The 14,212-nt window shown below is 34.6% G+C and overlaps 1 protein-coding gene across 4 annotated transcripts; it reads left to right on the forward strand.

Annotated features, from left to right (window-relative positions):
* Positions 1 to 8,561: 8,561 nt before the first annotated feature.
* On the forward strand, positions 8,562 to 11,827 carry LOC141725075 (uncharacterized). Of its 4 annotated transcripts, none has more exons than XM_074527456.1 (11): positions 8,562 to 8,843; positions 9,139 to 9,252; positions 9,330 to 9,445; positions 9,676 to 9,722; positions 9,805 to 9,905; positions 10,158 to 10,245; positions 10,446 to 10,554; positions 10,807 to 10,969; positions 11,060 to 11,131; positions 11,236 to 11,321; positions 11,411 to 11,827. In XM_074527456.1, exons 1-10 carry the CDS (start codon positions 8,625 to 8,627, stop codon positions 11,287 to 11,289), a joined length of 1,083 nt encoding a protein of 360 aa, XP_074383557.1. In that variant the 5' UTR covers positions 8,562 to 8,624; the 3' UTR covers positions 11,290 to 11,321; positions 11,411 to 11,827. The 4 variants fall into 4 exon arrangements, with proteins under 4 accessions (XP_074383557.1, XP_074383559.1, XP_074383558.1 ...); XM_074527455.1 differs by having other exon boundaries at positions 8,575 to 8,843; positions 11,208 to 11,321; XM_074527458.1 differs by lacking the exon at positions 10,807 to 10,969 and having other exon boundaries at positions 8,563 to 8,843; positions 10,483 to 10,554.
* Positions 11,828 to 14,212: the final 2,385 nt, after the last annotated feature.

Raw genomic sequence — 14,212 nt, forward strand, 5'->3', positions numbered from 1 at the left:
ATCAAAGAAACCCCAAGAATAAGGTTGGAGAGTTGAGTGAATCCCAGCCTAGCCACATTGCAGTTTCCCAACAAACTGTAGTGCTTAAAAGGGATAAAAGTTCACTTCTAGCTGCATCCTCTCAAAAGGATGTAGTTATTGAACAAAGCTCTCAGCCAAGAGCACAGGCCAAAAGGGTTAGGGACACAAGCTCACCCCAAACTTATACAAGAAAGAAGAAATCTAAAACCTCCGGGGATGCACAGGGCACACACACAGTGCAAACTAGTGCTAAAGACACAGTCCCTGCACTCTCTCAAATTCAGTTTGATGTGGCTCCAATAAATGTGGAGTCACAGCCAAAATCTCTAGTTATAGAAACATCTTATACACCATACTCACCAACAAACTCTCTGGAAGTGGATATGATAAACACTTCAATTCCTGATTCCCTTTCTTTAACTCTGTTGGGGAAGCCAAAACTCAGTGCAAGTGAGCATCATCTTTTAGATGATTTGTTGGCTCACTTGCCAATTCTTTCAGAAACTATTGTGACATCTGTGCCCCAAATATCTTCAATCAGCACAGAGTCAACAATTTTTTTTCTTCCCACCTCATTCATTTCTACTCTCTTGACGGATATTGCTCATTCGTCGAGTAGTGACTGTATCCCGACGGATAAGCCTAACAGCAGTTATCCGTCGGATAGCAATACCACTCACTCGATGGATATCACTCATCCGTCGAGTATCTCTGCACAACTTCAATCTTCAATTATTTCAAGTGCAGAAGATTTAGTGGTTGTACAGTCACTCTTAGGACTGAGAGAGGAGAGTGTCTTGAGTGAGAGGCCGGGTTGCTCCCAGGCAAAAGGAGAGGAAATGAGTGAAAATCAGTAATCCATTGATTCAGGATTGGCAAAAGGGAGTGAGAGGAATCCCACCTTAGTGGGTGAAGGTGAGGGTGTGAGGGTGGGGAGCCAGGGTGAGACCCTGATGCAACAAAAGAGAGAACATGAGAGAAAAGCAGGTACAAAGGGTATAAGGGTGGATCCAGCCATTGCTCATGAGTCAATGATTGTGGATGATGCTGAAAAGGAAAGACAATTTCAGCAACATTACAAAGCTGTAATTGATAACATTTCTTTGGATGCTGACACTTTTACTCATCCTGTGTCAGCCTATCAATTGCTGGCTGCTCAGGGCAATGAGGAGGCAGAAAAGACTTTGAATCTGGTGCATACTTCAGAATCTCTACAAAGGGATAAAGCTGCTGTCAATTTAATTCCTTCTATAGCTGGTGAGCCATCTGAGGAATTTGGAGTAAATTCTAATGATGATGACTCTATTTTATTTGATGGAAGCATGAACTTAGGGGGAGATGAAGGCCCAAGTTCTATTCCAGATTTACCTGAATGGGCCTTGACAAAGGAGTCCACACCAGGACAATTTAATGTATCCTTGGTCAAACAAATCATGTATATCCAACAAGCCATTCAGAAGTGCTCAAATGCTGGTACCAAGGCTATTTTTCAAGCTCATCTAGATTCTCTACATCTAATGAAGCTACAACAACTAAGACAGAATTTGAGTGTAGATGAACTCAAAAAGGATATAGCTGACTTGAAGACCTACAATTCTGAGAATCTGGATTCAGTCATGCCATATGGTACCATGCAGGATCTATTACTGAGACTGAGAAGAGAAACAGATTCTGAAAAGAAGCTGGCCAAGTTGGAAGATAGAGTTCAAGTTATTGAAAATTCTGTGGCCACCATTCTTCAAAATCAACAGTCTCAGACAAATCTTCTAATGTAACTGGCTAAAGCGCAAGGCCTGACTCCTCAACTTGATGATAACAAAAAGGGGGAGAAAGAACCAAATAAGGGGGAGAAAGGACCAAGTGAGGGGGAGAAACTTCAAATACAAATCAGCAAAGTAATAGTACCTTCAATTACTGTCTCAAAGCCACCAGTTGCAGATGGTATAGATCTGATTCAAGCAGCAGCAGCAAACTTGAAAGTTGCTGAGAAAGGAAAGTTGAGTTTGATCAACTGGGAGAAGATTGATGAGGAGATACAGGAGAAGTTTCAACTTGTCAAGGAGCCAGTTAAGTCATCCATCCATCACTCTCAAGTCAAGCAAATCAGTATGAATGAGATGAGCATAAATTATCTGGAAAGAGGACAATCTTCCTGCATCAAGTCTCCAAAGGCTGAAATGATCCTTAAACCAAGGGTAAACTATTCAAAATCATCCTTGAAGAACCCCTTGGATACTGTGTATGAGACACCCAAGCCTGATGAGAAGAAGCTTCTGTCAAGATCAATTGTTTTCTACAAAGATCCAACTGATTCAGCTTCTAAAAAGAGGATTGCTAAGATATTCAGAAATGGGAAGGAAATTTGTGTGATAGCTGGACATCCTCAATTTGCTCAAGCAAAGAAAGAAGAAAAATCCAGATTAAAGCAGGAAAAGAAGCAAGCTGCTCTAGATGCAAAGAAGGCTAAACAAAAGAAAGAGCAGATTGTTATCTTAGCCAAGCTACAGGCTGTGAGTTCATCCCAACAAATTCCCTCTCAACCATCTGAAGCTACTGAATCAAGGGAGCAAGTTGAAGAACATAAGAAATCTCCAAGGAAGAAAGAATTGGCTAAAATAACTACAAGGAAACTGGATATTGTTGACAAGGAATTGGAAGATCAATTTCCTAAGGAACCCACACCAGCAACAACTCAAGCATCAAAGCCCTCTGTGGTATTTGAAGATATAAGGGTGGTGGATCCCTACAGGAATATTCATGGTGAACCTATTATGCACAAGGATGAGCCAATAGAATGGGATAACATACCAATTCCTGACTTCAGTCTACCAATCCTTAGCAAGCCAAAAAGGACAAAGTCAAGGGCAGTCAAGAAAGTGAAGCTGTCACCCCTCAAATCTAAATCTGTAGTCAAAGCTCAGCCCAAAGTCAATAAGGGAGACTACTTGTACTTGTGTGACATCAAAGAATTTTCTAATCTAAACCTCTATCTGGATGAACTAGATGAAGTGAGGGGAATTGATGCATACAGAAACCTACCTGAAAGGTTAGTGTTCAAGTACAAAGGAGGAAAGGAGATTCACTGGCCACTTCACAGGATTCTTCAAGAGAGCCAAGCTGTACTGATTAAAGTTTATTCATCCTTCAAGAAGAATTTTGGGTTCAATGTCACTGTAAGAAGACTAGTATTGAAGAAGATTGAAGAACTAAGAAGTGTTAGAGCTAAAGATGCACTCCCAAAGACTCTAATCATCCCATACACAGGGAGAAGAGTGCATCTAAGGCCCTACTGGCTGATGGAGTTCATAGATGACAAAGGTGTGAGAAGATTCTTCAGATTAGAAGACCAATTGAGCATCTCCAGCAATGAGACTCTCTTGGAAATGCAAGAAAAGTTAAATCTCTCAAAATCTGATGAACTGGAATTCCACAGGCAGCTCCAAAATCAGATTGATGAAAACAACAGAAAGCTTGGAAGAAGATCCAGACCTTCAAGAAACTAGAAAAATCTGCTCAGGCTAGAGGAGCATCTTGAAATGACTGTGAGCCAAACTTTGTACATTTTGATTATTTGAAGCACTTTCAGTATTATCTACTTTTCTTTAAAGCTGTATGTTTAGGATGTTTTGTTATCGTCAAGTATCTCTTAATTTATGGCTACAATTCCAGTAGACATAAATTGGGGGAGATTGTTGTGCATATGTTGTGTACTTGATGATTTCATAAACAAAACACCTAAGTAGATTTTACTTAGTGAAATAATGTAGCACTCGACGGATAAGAATTATAGTCCCGACGGATAACTCATTATAGTCCCGACGGATGATGACTTATTATCCATCGAGTGAGTAGCTTATGTAATAATGAGTCTGTAGCACATTTCTGCATACACCTTTGTATAAATTTTGTAGTAGCATATAAGTCATGTTGACTTTAAGTAGATATGCAGAATAGGTTGATTAATTATACATAGATGATATCTTGTAATCCTGCATAAATGAATTAAAGTCAAGTGCCAAAATTGCTACTGACGGATGATTAACAAAGCCATCAACGGATGATCAAATGGCTATCAACGGATGTTTTATTTAGCAGACGACAGATGATCAATGAAGCCATCAACGGATTATCATAAAGTCGACGGATAATCATGTATTCAACGGATAAAGAATTCAAACATCAGTTGATAGTGACAACTGGTCACATGCGTCGGGATGTATGCAAATGGAATGAGGAAGCCTATTAACCGAGTAATAGAGAACAAAGTAGCAAAGCATAAAAACTGATAGTTTTTATAATGATTCTATCTTTTGACTTTGTAATCTTGGTATTATATAAACCAAGAAGTAGAAAATAGAAATAGTGATCTGAGATACAAAAAGTGAGAAACATTTGTAAGCAGAATTATTAGCATTTCTCTGTATTCTCGGTAGTTCAAATTTGTACGCAGCTGTGAGCATTCTTGCACACAGATTTCTCTCGATATAATATATATATATATCTGGTGGAATTGTTTAAATCCACCAGAAAGTTTTTAAAGACTCTTGTTTTTAATTACTTATGTTTTGATTCACCTAAGTTTTCATTCCGCATTGTGTTAATCAAAACACTTATATTTGTATTCGAGTTTGAACATTTTTATTTTAAGAAAAAGGTTCAAGAATTTCATTTAACCCCCCTTCTGTAATTCTTGCTATATTGTTAAGGGACTAACAAAGTGTAACAATTTAGATCAAATTTCTTGTAACACTCTCAAGGAGAAGCTAAGCTCTTTATCCACAAAGAGCCTAGAAATTTTGTAGCAAAACAATCTTAATTTTAATATAAAATTAAGTGAGTTTTGAAGATCTGTGTTCTTTATTTTTCTGCAAGTTTAAATTCAGCATGAACACATTTCACTACAAGAATTAATTTACTTTATTCAACCATATACTTTCAAGAAAAGCTCAAAAACAGTAAAACACATTCACCCCCCCCCCTATGTGTTATTCATTTCCTAACAAGTGGTATCAGAGCAAAATCTGAAAGTAAATAGATTCAAGATCTTAGAAGAATGAATACACAGAAAATCAGTAGCATCAAAATTCCTACCTTTGAACAATGCCCTTGTCTTTGCAAAATTCAGCTAAGGTTGCATTTCTGAATTCTGTGCCATTGTCACTCCTCAATCTCTTCACACTATTCTGATCTTCAGCTTGCTTCTCAATCTTCTTGATGTGTTCAGTTATAATGTGTGGAGTCTCATCCTTAGAATGCATAAATTCTACCCATATGTACCTTGAGTAGTCATCCACCATCACAAGTGCATATTTCTTCCTTAAAATTGACAAGACATTAACTAGTCCAAATAAGTCCATGTGGATAAGTTGTAAAGGTGCACTTATGAAATTCACAGTTTTGCTCTTGTGACTTAACTTCTTCATTTTTCCTTTTTGACAAGCCTCACAAACTTCATTCTGAGCAAATTTCAGATTTGGCATGTCTCTCACTAACTCCTTTTTCACCAGGGTGTTGATTTCCTTGTAATTCAGGTGAGAGAGATTTTTGTACCACAAATTGCTTTGATCTACAGATGCCTAGGTATAGAAGCAATAAATTCCTTCCTTATTTGCTGAGTATAAATCTGCAACAAACAGGCTTCCTTTCTTACTCCTTTCAGAGCAACTTTACTAGTCTTTTTGCTAATGATTAAGCATTCTCCTTTGCCAAATACAACATTGAATCCTCTATCTGTGAATTGGCTGACACATAAAAGATTTACTTCCAAACCAGCAACCAGTGCTACATCTTCAATGACAATATTTCTAGAAATTAACTTGCCATATCCTATTGCGAAACCTTTGTTATGGTATGACCATGTCTCCATCAGTAGATTCATCAACCCTTTTTTATGGGGATAAAAGGGCCATTCTTGAGAATCTGGATATACAGAGGGTTTGCCATCCTTATGAACAACATCATCTTTTTCTTCCATGGTGTATAGTTAATTTTATCAAAGGCTGGTATCTTGATACTGCTTATCTTTTGCGCTTTATTTCTTCCAAGATCTTTATCTGTTTATTTTCAGATTTTGCTCTGATGCCACTTGTTAGATATTGAATGCAACACATAGGGGGGTGAATGTGTTTCTTGGATTTTTAACCTTTTTAAATTATTTGGATTATAGGTGAAAAAAGAAGTTAAGGTATTGTAGAGATATTGTGTTTACAGAATTAATCAACAAGCACAATATTTTCAAAATTCACTTAATTTGTATTAATTAAGTTGGTCTTGCTACAAATTATGTGTTCTTAAGAAAATAAGAACTCAGATTCAATCTTGAGAGAATACAAAATATCTAGATATGTTTGTTATATGTGAACTAAGGACCCGTGCATGCTTTATATACTAGCAACACGGGTTTACAGGACTTGGACTAAAATGTACTAAACTACTTTCTAAAACAACCTTCTATTTCCATTTCTAGCTTAACAAATTTGTTCATAATCTTGCAGATCTGTGACCACCCTTTGTCCAGTTAATCTTTACCCTTGATCTTGAATTCTTCCAGCTACTTTGTAGACTTTTTAATCTACTGAATAGATCGTTTGTTGACTGATAATCTTGAATCTTGAACTTGTCTCCATTCTGTATTTGAGAAGTATGTCAAGATCTCCAGTTTTTTTTATAGAGAAGTGACATTTTGATAAGTATAATGACTTATCGAGATCTCTGAGTTCTCTATAGGTATACTTGACTTGTCGAGGTCTCTAAATCCTTGCATGTGAAATGACTTGTCGATATGTCTGAGATCTCTACATGTAGAAATGACTTGTCGACATCTCTGAGATCTCTACATATACATTTTGACTTATCGATATCTCTGAGATATCTATATGAGAAATTGACTTGTCGATATCTCCAATTCTTCACATCTTCATTTGACTTGTCGATATATCTGAGTTCTCTACATGCAGAAATGACTTGTCAATATTTCCAGTTCTCTATATCTTCATTTGACTTGTCGATGTCTTTGAGACTTCTCTATAAGCCATTTTGTACTTCTCGATAAGTAATTATGGACTTCTCGAATGACTTCTCGATATAACTTGATTTTTGAGTTGTCGATATCTTGACTTAGAACATTTTTCATAGAACAGCTTTATTCAATTCCAAGCTTCTACACTTTTCTCTGAGGCATGATCATGACTTGATCTTCTTCCAGAGTTTATTCCTTAGTTTGAATCTGTTCACAGAAAAATCCTTTAGTCTAATTTTCTAACTATTTTACAGACTCAAGTAATATAATACATAGTACAGATTTAGACTATCATACAAATTAATCTTAGGGTTGTCAATGTGACTTATTCTTATTATTGTACATGCATGCCTTGCACAACAATCTCCCCAATTTGTGAGAAGATTGTTTATCAACTAATAATATTATTCTTAACCAAAACACGTTATCTTCTATATATTTTCTAACAAAAACCCCTCATTCTTTAAAAATATCACGTAACATTCTATATAATATAGTAAATTTATTACTATATAATTACTGATAACTAACCAAATAATTTTTCAACTAAACATATTATTTTATTTATATTTTCTAGTTAAATATATATGTAGATATAAATATATATAATTACTATAAAATTATATCATTCAAATAAAATTTGTGCATTGCACACTCGTTTTAAACTAATATATATAGTTTTTGTATTACAAAAAAAATTGTTTTATGGATCGCACTCGGACGAGTTTATAATGATTTCTGATTAACATTTATGTGTACTAGCTTTACGTGTTTAGTATTATTTGATAATTTTCATCTATATCATATATAATTTTAATAAAATTTTAATATATGTATTACTATGTTAAAATAAATTAATATATGATTATAACAATAGTACATATTTGATCAGATTCGGATCATTAATCTTATTTATAATTTTTATAAATATAAATAATAATATAAATATTTATTTTTAATGGTATTCGAAACAAGAAAAGTTGGTAGGATATAAATAATAGTATAAATATTTGTTGTTGACGGGTTTGGATATAAGAACTTTAATTCTTTAAATGGATAATATCTTGATCTAACGGTGCATTGATTATTTTAGCTGGATAATCAAAATGAGCAAACTTCAAATTATACCCAAATTAATATAAATTATTATAGTTTAGTATAATAACCACTAAGCCATGATGTCATTTTAACGTCAAAATCTACTTTTTAGTAATGATTTCACTACACTTTTTTTTAAGTCATCATTGGACATCCTCTCTAAACATACTTAATAAATACCATATTTTACAAAGCAAAGGGTCACAGGGACTAGCAAATCGGACTTGGCTAGCATTTAAAATGGGTTTTGCGGTTGAATGCATCAAGGAAAAAGTGGGTCGTATCGAGATGGGCCGAACCCATCTCTGCAATTTGTTATTTTATATTAATATTTAATTCAGAACTTGTGGCTTTTCAATTTTTATGATATACTAAATGGGGTCACATGATCGAGCATTGGATGATTTTATCAAGTTTTTTTTTTGCTAAAAATGATTTTATCAAATTGCAGCTTGAGTCCTGTTAATGGGACCCAATTAAATGGGAAATGGGATCTCCCCTAACAATGTTATTAGGCCCAATTTTAATAAACTTTCTGAATACGATAGACATTTGGGTTTGGACCAAAAAGTATCATCTCAGGCGGAGTCTCAGGGGAAAAAAGATGGAGTGCGCCGGTAAAGGAACAACCCGGCGGTGCTTGGCCCCACCCACTAGACGCTGTGCTCGCTGTCAAGCCGTCGCTTATTGCTCCCTTTCTCACCAGGTCCCTTCCCCCCTCAATTTCACATTTTTTTATCATTTTTTTTTGTGTCAATTAATATTATGTTTGCAACTGATTTCTCGAGAAATTTAAATAAAAGTAAGTTTTCCCGGTTATTAACTAGGCATATTCGTTCACTAGGCCATACTTAAAATATATGTATATATAACAAATTTGTCAAAGACCGTCCAATAATAAACGCAATTTATATTGGCTACACTAATTTACATTTTCTTACACAAATAACTTTATTCGAAAAGCTTAGATAATTATCCAGTGTTTTATTTGTGCAACGTAGATTGCACATTGGAGTGTTCATAAAGAAGAATGCGAGAGATTAGAGGAACAAATGAAGCATGCTGATGAACTTAATGACTTTCCTTTCATATTTGCTGGAGAAGCTACTGTTGAGGTAATAAAGGCTAAATAGTTTTCTTCTTATGTGGATGTTATGTTGGTAAATTGATCATGTTTGAAGGAGTTTTGTAGGTATTAGAAAAAAGGGAAACTCGATGTTTGTTCCTAGAGAATCGAGGACTCCATCGTGTTAAGATGTGGATGTGTGAATGTCAATGTGGAATATTGGCTGCTTCTAATATTTCAAGGTTTGTAATTTTTATAATAAAAAGTTTACATAATTACATGGGAAGTTCAGGAGGAAAAACGTAATCAGTCGGATAGGTCTTAAATTTTTACTAAGCTAAGAAAGATAATCGAATTTATCTATCAGTGTGAAAATGATAATTCTTCTTTCTACAGCTTAGATATAGAATATAGTTTTGGCATTAATCAACTCTTATAAGCCATTTAATTTTCATTTTTACCAAATTCGTAGTTTGATGGAGGGTTGGTGTCTTGCAAGTGTCCTGTGCCCATGTAGAGGTACATATCGCTTGCTGTTGGCCTTATGCTAATTAGCTTGTAAATAGCTGTTGTGATGTTAAGTTTGACTTGTCTGATGCAGAACCTCAGTCTCCATTACAGAAGCAATTAGATACTTGGGAGGACTACTACGAATGGAGGTCCATCCCACTCCATTCACCAGTAGCTATCCTTCTTCACTGGGTATTATTTGTCTTCTATATAGTTCTATATTCCAAATTCAACCATTCTTTATTACAGTTTACATTTTTATATACCTCAGCCTTATTCTATTGGCATTGAGTAACACGCGAATGTATACATTTGGCCATTCGAGATTCTTATATGCTGGCATTCAGGGCAGCATTTTTTTATGTCGATGAAATCAGTTGCAATTATTACTCATATCTAGCACCTCTTTAGCTGTTGTGCTATCTAATTGTTTTGAATTTACAGCCTCTTACCCTATATTGGGCAGCTCAACTTACTCTCGCAAGAAGCTTGAATCTTGAGGTGATTGCTGAGCTGAATATACACTACCTTGGTATTGTTTACTTTAGATGACACATGATTAGGCTTCCCTCTTTTTGTACATATCTCATCTCTCATTTAATCCAAGCATAAAAAAGTGCACATCCACACAAATTATATGATCAAATTACATCAAGTTTATAGTATTTTCCACTTGTTAATTGATGTAATATGTTTTGATGTACATAATATTGGTTGATTAAATATTCGTAGGCCCTGATAAGGAGCTTTCTCAACTTGATGTGTTCAGTGAACTGCATGCTCTTTTTCCTGCCATACGAGTTCGCTTGGAGCTTGTTGGACCAGCAGTTCCAGAATATAGGTCAGATTTTGTGGCACACTATATATCTGTTTTTTGGGTTAAAACTTGCTGATAAAAGTCTCATCTTTTTATTATAAGTTAATCCCTAAAACAGGTCTGTAATTGATATTATACATTCTGACTCAATGGTAGACGTTGCAGTACTCTCTATTGTGTCTCACTATTATATATTGGCATTAGAGCTGATAAATAGATTTATTGAGGAATTTTTTCCTTGTACAAAATTTTACAAAAATTATGTGGGATGATCAGGAATGGTGAGAGAATTGAACTTTATAAGTATGCTCACTGCAATGAGATAGATTGCGTTTGCAAATCTTCTGAAAAGAACTTCAGCTCTGGTCCATCAAGTGTGGGAGTTGAAATAAGGCTTCATGCAGGTTATTATCATGATCGTTACAAAGACCTTGCTAAGGTCGGGTAAGCAGGGTATTTTTAGATGTCAGTATGCACAATCTGTTTGTTCCTCCTACCAAATGCTCATTAGAATCCATTTGACTTGCAGGACTCTGTGCCTCATTTAATTGTTGCCCCAAATGCCGGTATTGCTGCCTACACAAGCTGGTCACCAACCATAGTATGTTCTGTTACGCTCATCTATTGCTTCTACAGAATGCCATATGCTTACTGGCCATACTGTTATCATACTCCAGGATTTAATAAAGGAGTTAAATGTTCCAGCAGTTTTTACTGATTACTGTGAAGAAGCTTCACATCTTGCAGCTTCTTGCTTAAGCACTAGAACAGGCCGTCCTCTCTCAGTTCCAGTATGTTACAATTAGTTATTAGTTTTTGAAACCATTAGAAAACTCACTTCTACCAATTCAATTAAAATTGCTCATTGTCTTCATTGTAGATTCAGCTAAATCCATTCAGGCAACCTCTAGTTGTGGAACACAGTGGTCTGTTGCTTCCTTGCTACTCAAATTGCTTTCTTTTCGGGATATGAGAGCGGCAAAATTACTCAATTTTAACAAGTGGAAGTTTTTCTACTCAAACAGAATAAACCTGGAAGGAAATGATCTTAAACTAGGGACAGGAGACATGATTATTTTATCAGGAAAGAAGAGAAACCAGGAGGGTTGCACAAGGACTCAGTTGATGTAACATCACTTGTATCGTAACATGCTAGGTAGATTCTCTGTTTTGTACCCGTATAAATGATATAAAGCTCAAAATTTGTTTTTTATGTGATTACCATAGGGACTTAATATGTTGTTATACACATGTAATTATCTATATAGTTAAATGGTTGAGAAAGATTTCATTTTTCCGTGAAAGTGATTTTATTGTGGCTAAGGTTTATGTTAAGTTTGAAATCTTATTTAGCTTTTATTTTTTAATTTTTAATCTAAGAACAAATGTGGATCACTTTATGCTAATGCTGTAGTGGTTGAACTCGTTTCCTTAAGAAAAAAGGTCACAATTTTGACTCCCGATTTGTGAGTGTGATTAATTATAAAAAAAATTAAAGTATAAGATTTAAAAAAATAGAATCCTATATATTAAATTTGCATTATAATTATATTAGATTACATTTACTCCTACGTAGTCAAATACTTATACACTCGTTATCTAACATAACTTATACGGGATCACGATATTAATCGAAATTAAGCGCTCAAAAATAAAAGTGTTTTGTGTTTTGTGTGTCAGATGTTACCTAATCAATGTGCTTGACTCGTACGAAATCATGATATTATCTGAAATTAAGCGCTCAAGAATAAAAGCGTTTTGTGTGTCAAATGTTACCTTATCAACGTGCTTAGCTTATTGGTGAGAGTTTTAAATATGATTTGTATGCAACATTGCATAGAGAAATAGGTCTCAGATTGTCATTCGAGAAGGACACTTCTTTTTCGAAATCAAAACAATATTAGGGTCTGTGAGATGCTCATCAAAGAAATTTTTAACATTCAAACCCACAATTAAATGTATATCGAACCCAACAACTTACCGCATGTCAATTTGAAAAAACTAGTGTACACGTTAGTTGTTAACTTTAACTTGTATTTATAAACGTAACAAATACTCTTATTTTTATCAATGTGATATAGTAGAATCACCCTCTGTTATTGGGTTCCCGTCCTCGTCAACCCACATACGGAACCCGGATAATGCCTCTGCATGTTGATGAGGTAACCGGATGTATACTGGAATCAACAACTCATCACAAGTCAGTCAGAAAGAACTAGCGATTTGATACACATTAGTTGTTGACTTATATTTATATAGGCCCAAAATGTTCATGTTCTTATCGATGTGGGATGTTATCGAGCCATCTTGAAAAAAATTGCTTCACCAATTAAATAAGATTCATGCCAACAATATTCCAGTATTTTTAGTAAAAATCTGGGCTTTTCCGATCTGGCTCAGTAGATTTGTCAGGATGCATATTAATAAAGTTATTATAACCTCATCGTTCTCAAATGAAAGTAGAACCATATAAGTTATTTTAACCCCTGATTCCGTATTTGTAACCTTAAATAAATTGCAAAAATATCTATTATTGTCTCCTGCGAACTTGAATCTAGGGGTATCAATTCTGTTAAAACTGAACCGAACCAATTTTTTTCGGTTCAACCGAAACCGGATTTAGAGAAAAAATACTATCTAAAACCGACCGAAACATATTCCGTTTGTAACCGAACTGAAATTAATATTTCGGCTATTACCGAAATTAAAACTGAAATGTAATACAAAATTTTAGAATTGAATAACTTGTTTCTAAAAATTTGAGTTTAATGAATGATTTATGTTATGCAGTGGTCGGAGACCGAAGTTCTTAAATTTTGCTATAAAATAAAAAAGGCCGCCGAAATAGATGTCCTGAAATTTATACAAGAATGATGCGTATATTTGTTGATTATAAAAGAAAAACTTGTACATAAATGGTTAGATAGAATCATATGGTCTTGCAGTAAAATAAATTTCTAAGTTGGATACTCACATAAACCAAAGACAAACATCTGTATGTAATATCAGGCTTTAAAATCGAGCGAGAGGTGAGAGTTGATTTGAGGTTTTGAGTAGTCTGAGAGTACCGAGTAGTGTGTATAATGTGTGTATTATTATCTCTCTGTCTGTATAATGCTATTCTTATTATTGATTTAAATAATATTTTTATAATTCATAAACTACTCGATTACATATATAATTTTTCGGTTAACTGCGGTTAAAAACCAAAATACCGAAAAGTCAAATTTTAAAATTTTTCCTATCAAAAACTGAACTAAATTATAAAATTTGGTTAACCGAATCAAAATTATTTTGGTTATTCGGCTCATTTTTCGGTTAACCAAAGTGATTGCACGTCCCTATTTGAACCCTAACCCACTGTTTGTCCTTAACTGTTCTGGAATTGATTGATTTTATTTTCTTAGAGTTTTGGTATCAACATGAAAGAACTTACTACTACGATATCCTTTCCTCAACCTTTCCTCAACCAAAGTTATTTCGACCTCTATTTCCCAAAAATTTCTTACTTAGTGTATATCTCTTAATTGTTTGGATGTTCCAAATAATTTTATATTGGAAAATCATCACGTTGACCTTTAAATTTTTTTATAACATGATTACTTCGTCTGATTCTTGTTTTGAAACTACATGTGACCTATTGCCCCGTACTTTAAAAATTTCAGAGTATTTAGCGATTTTT

This window comes from Apium graveolens, chromosome 5 (assembly GCF_009905375.1).
Source record: "Apium graveolens cultivar Ventura chromosome 5, ASM990537v1, whole genome shotgun sequence".
Taxonomy (NCBI): Eukaryota; Viridiplantae; Streptophyta; class Magnoliopsida; order Apiales; family Apiaceae; genus Apium; species Apium graveolens.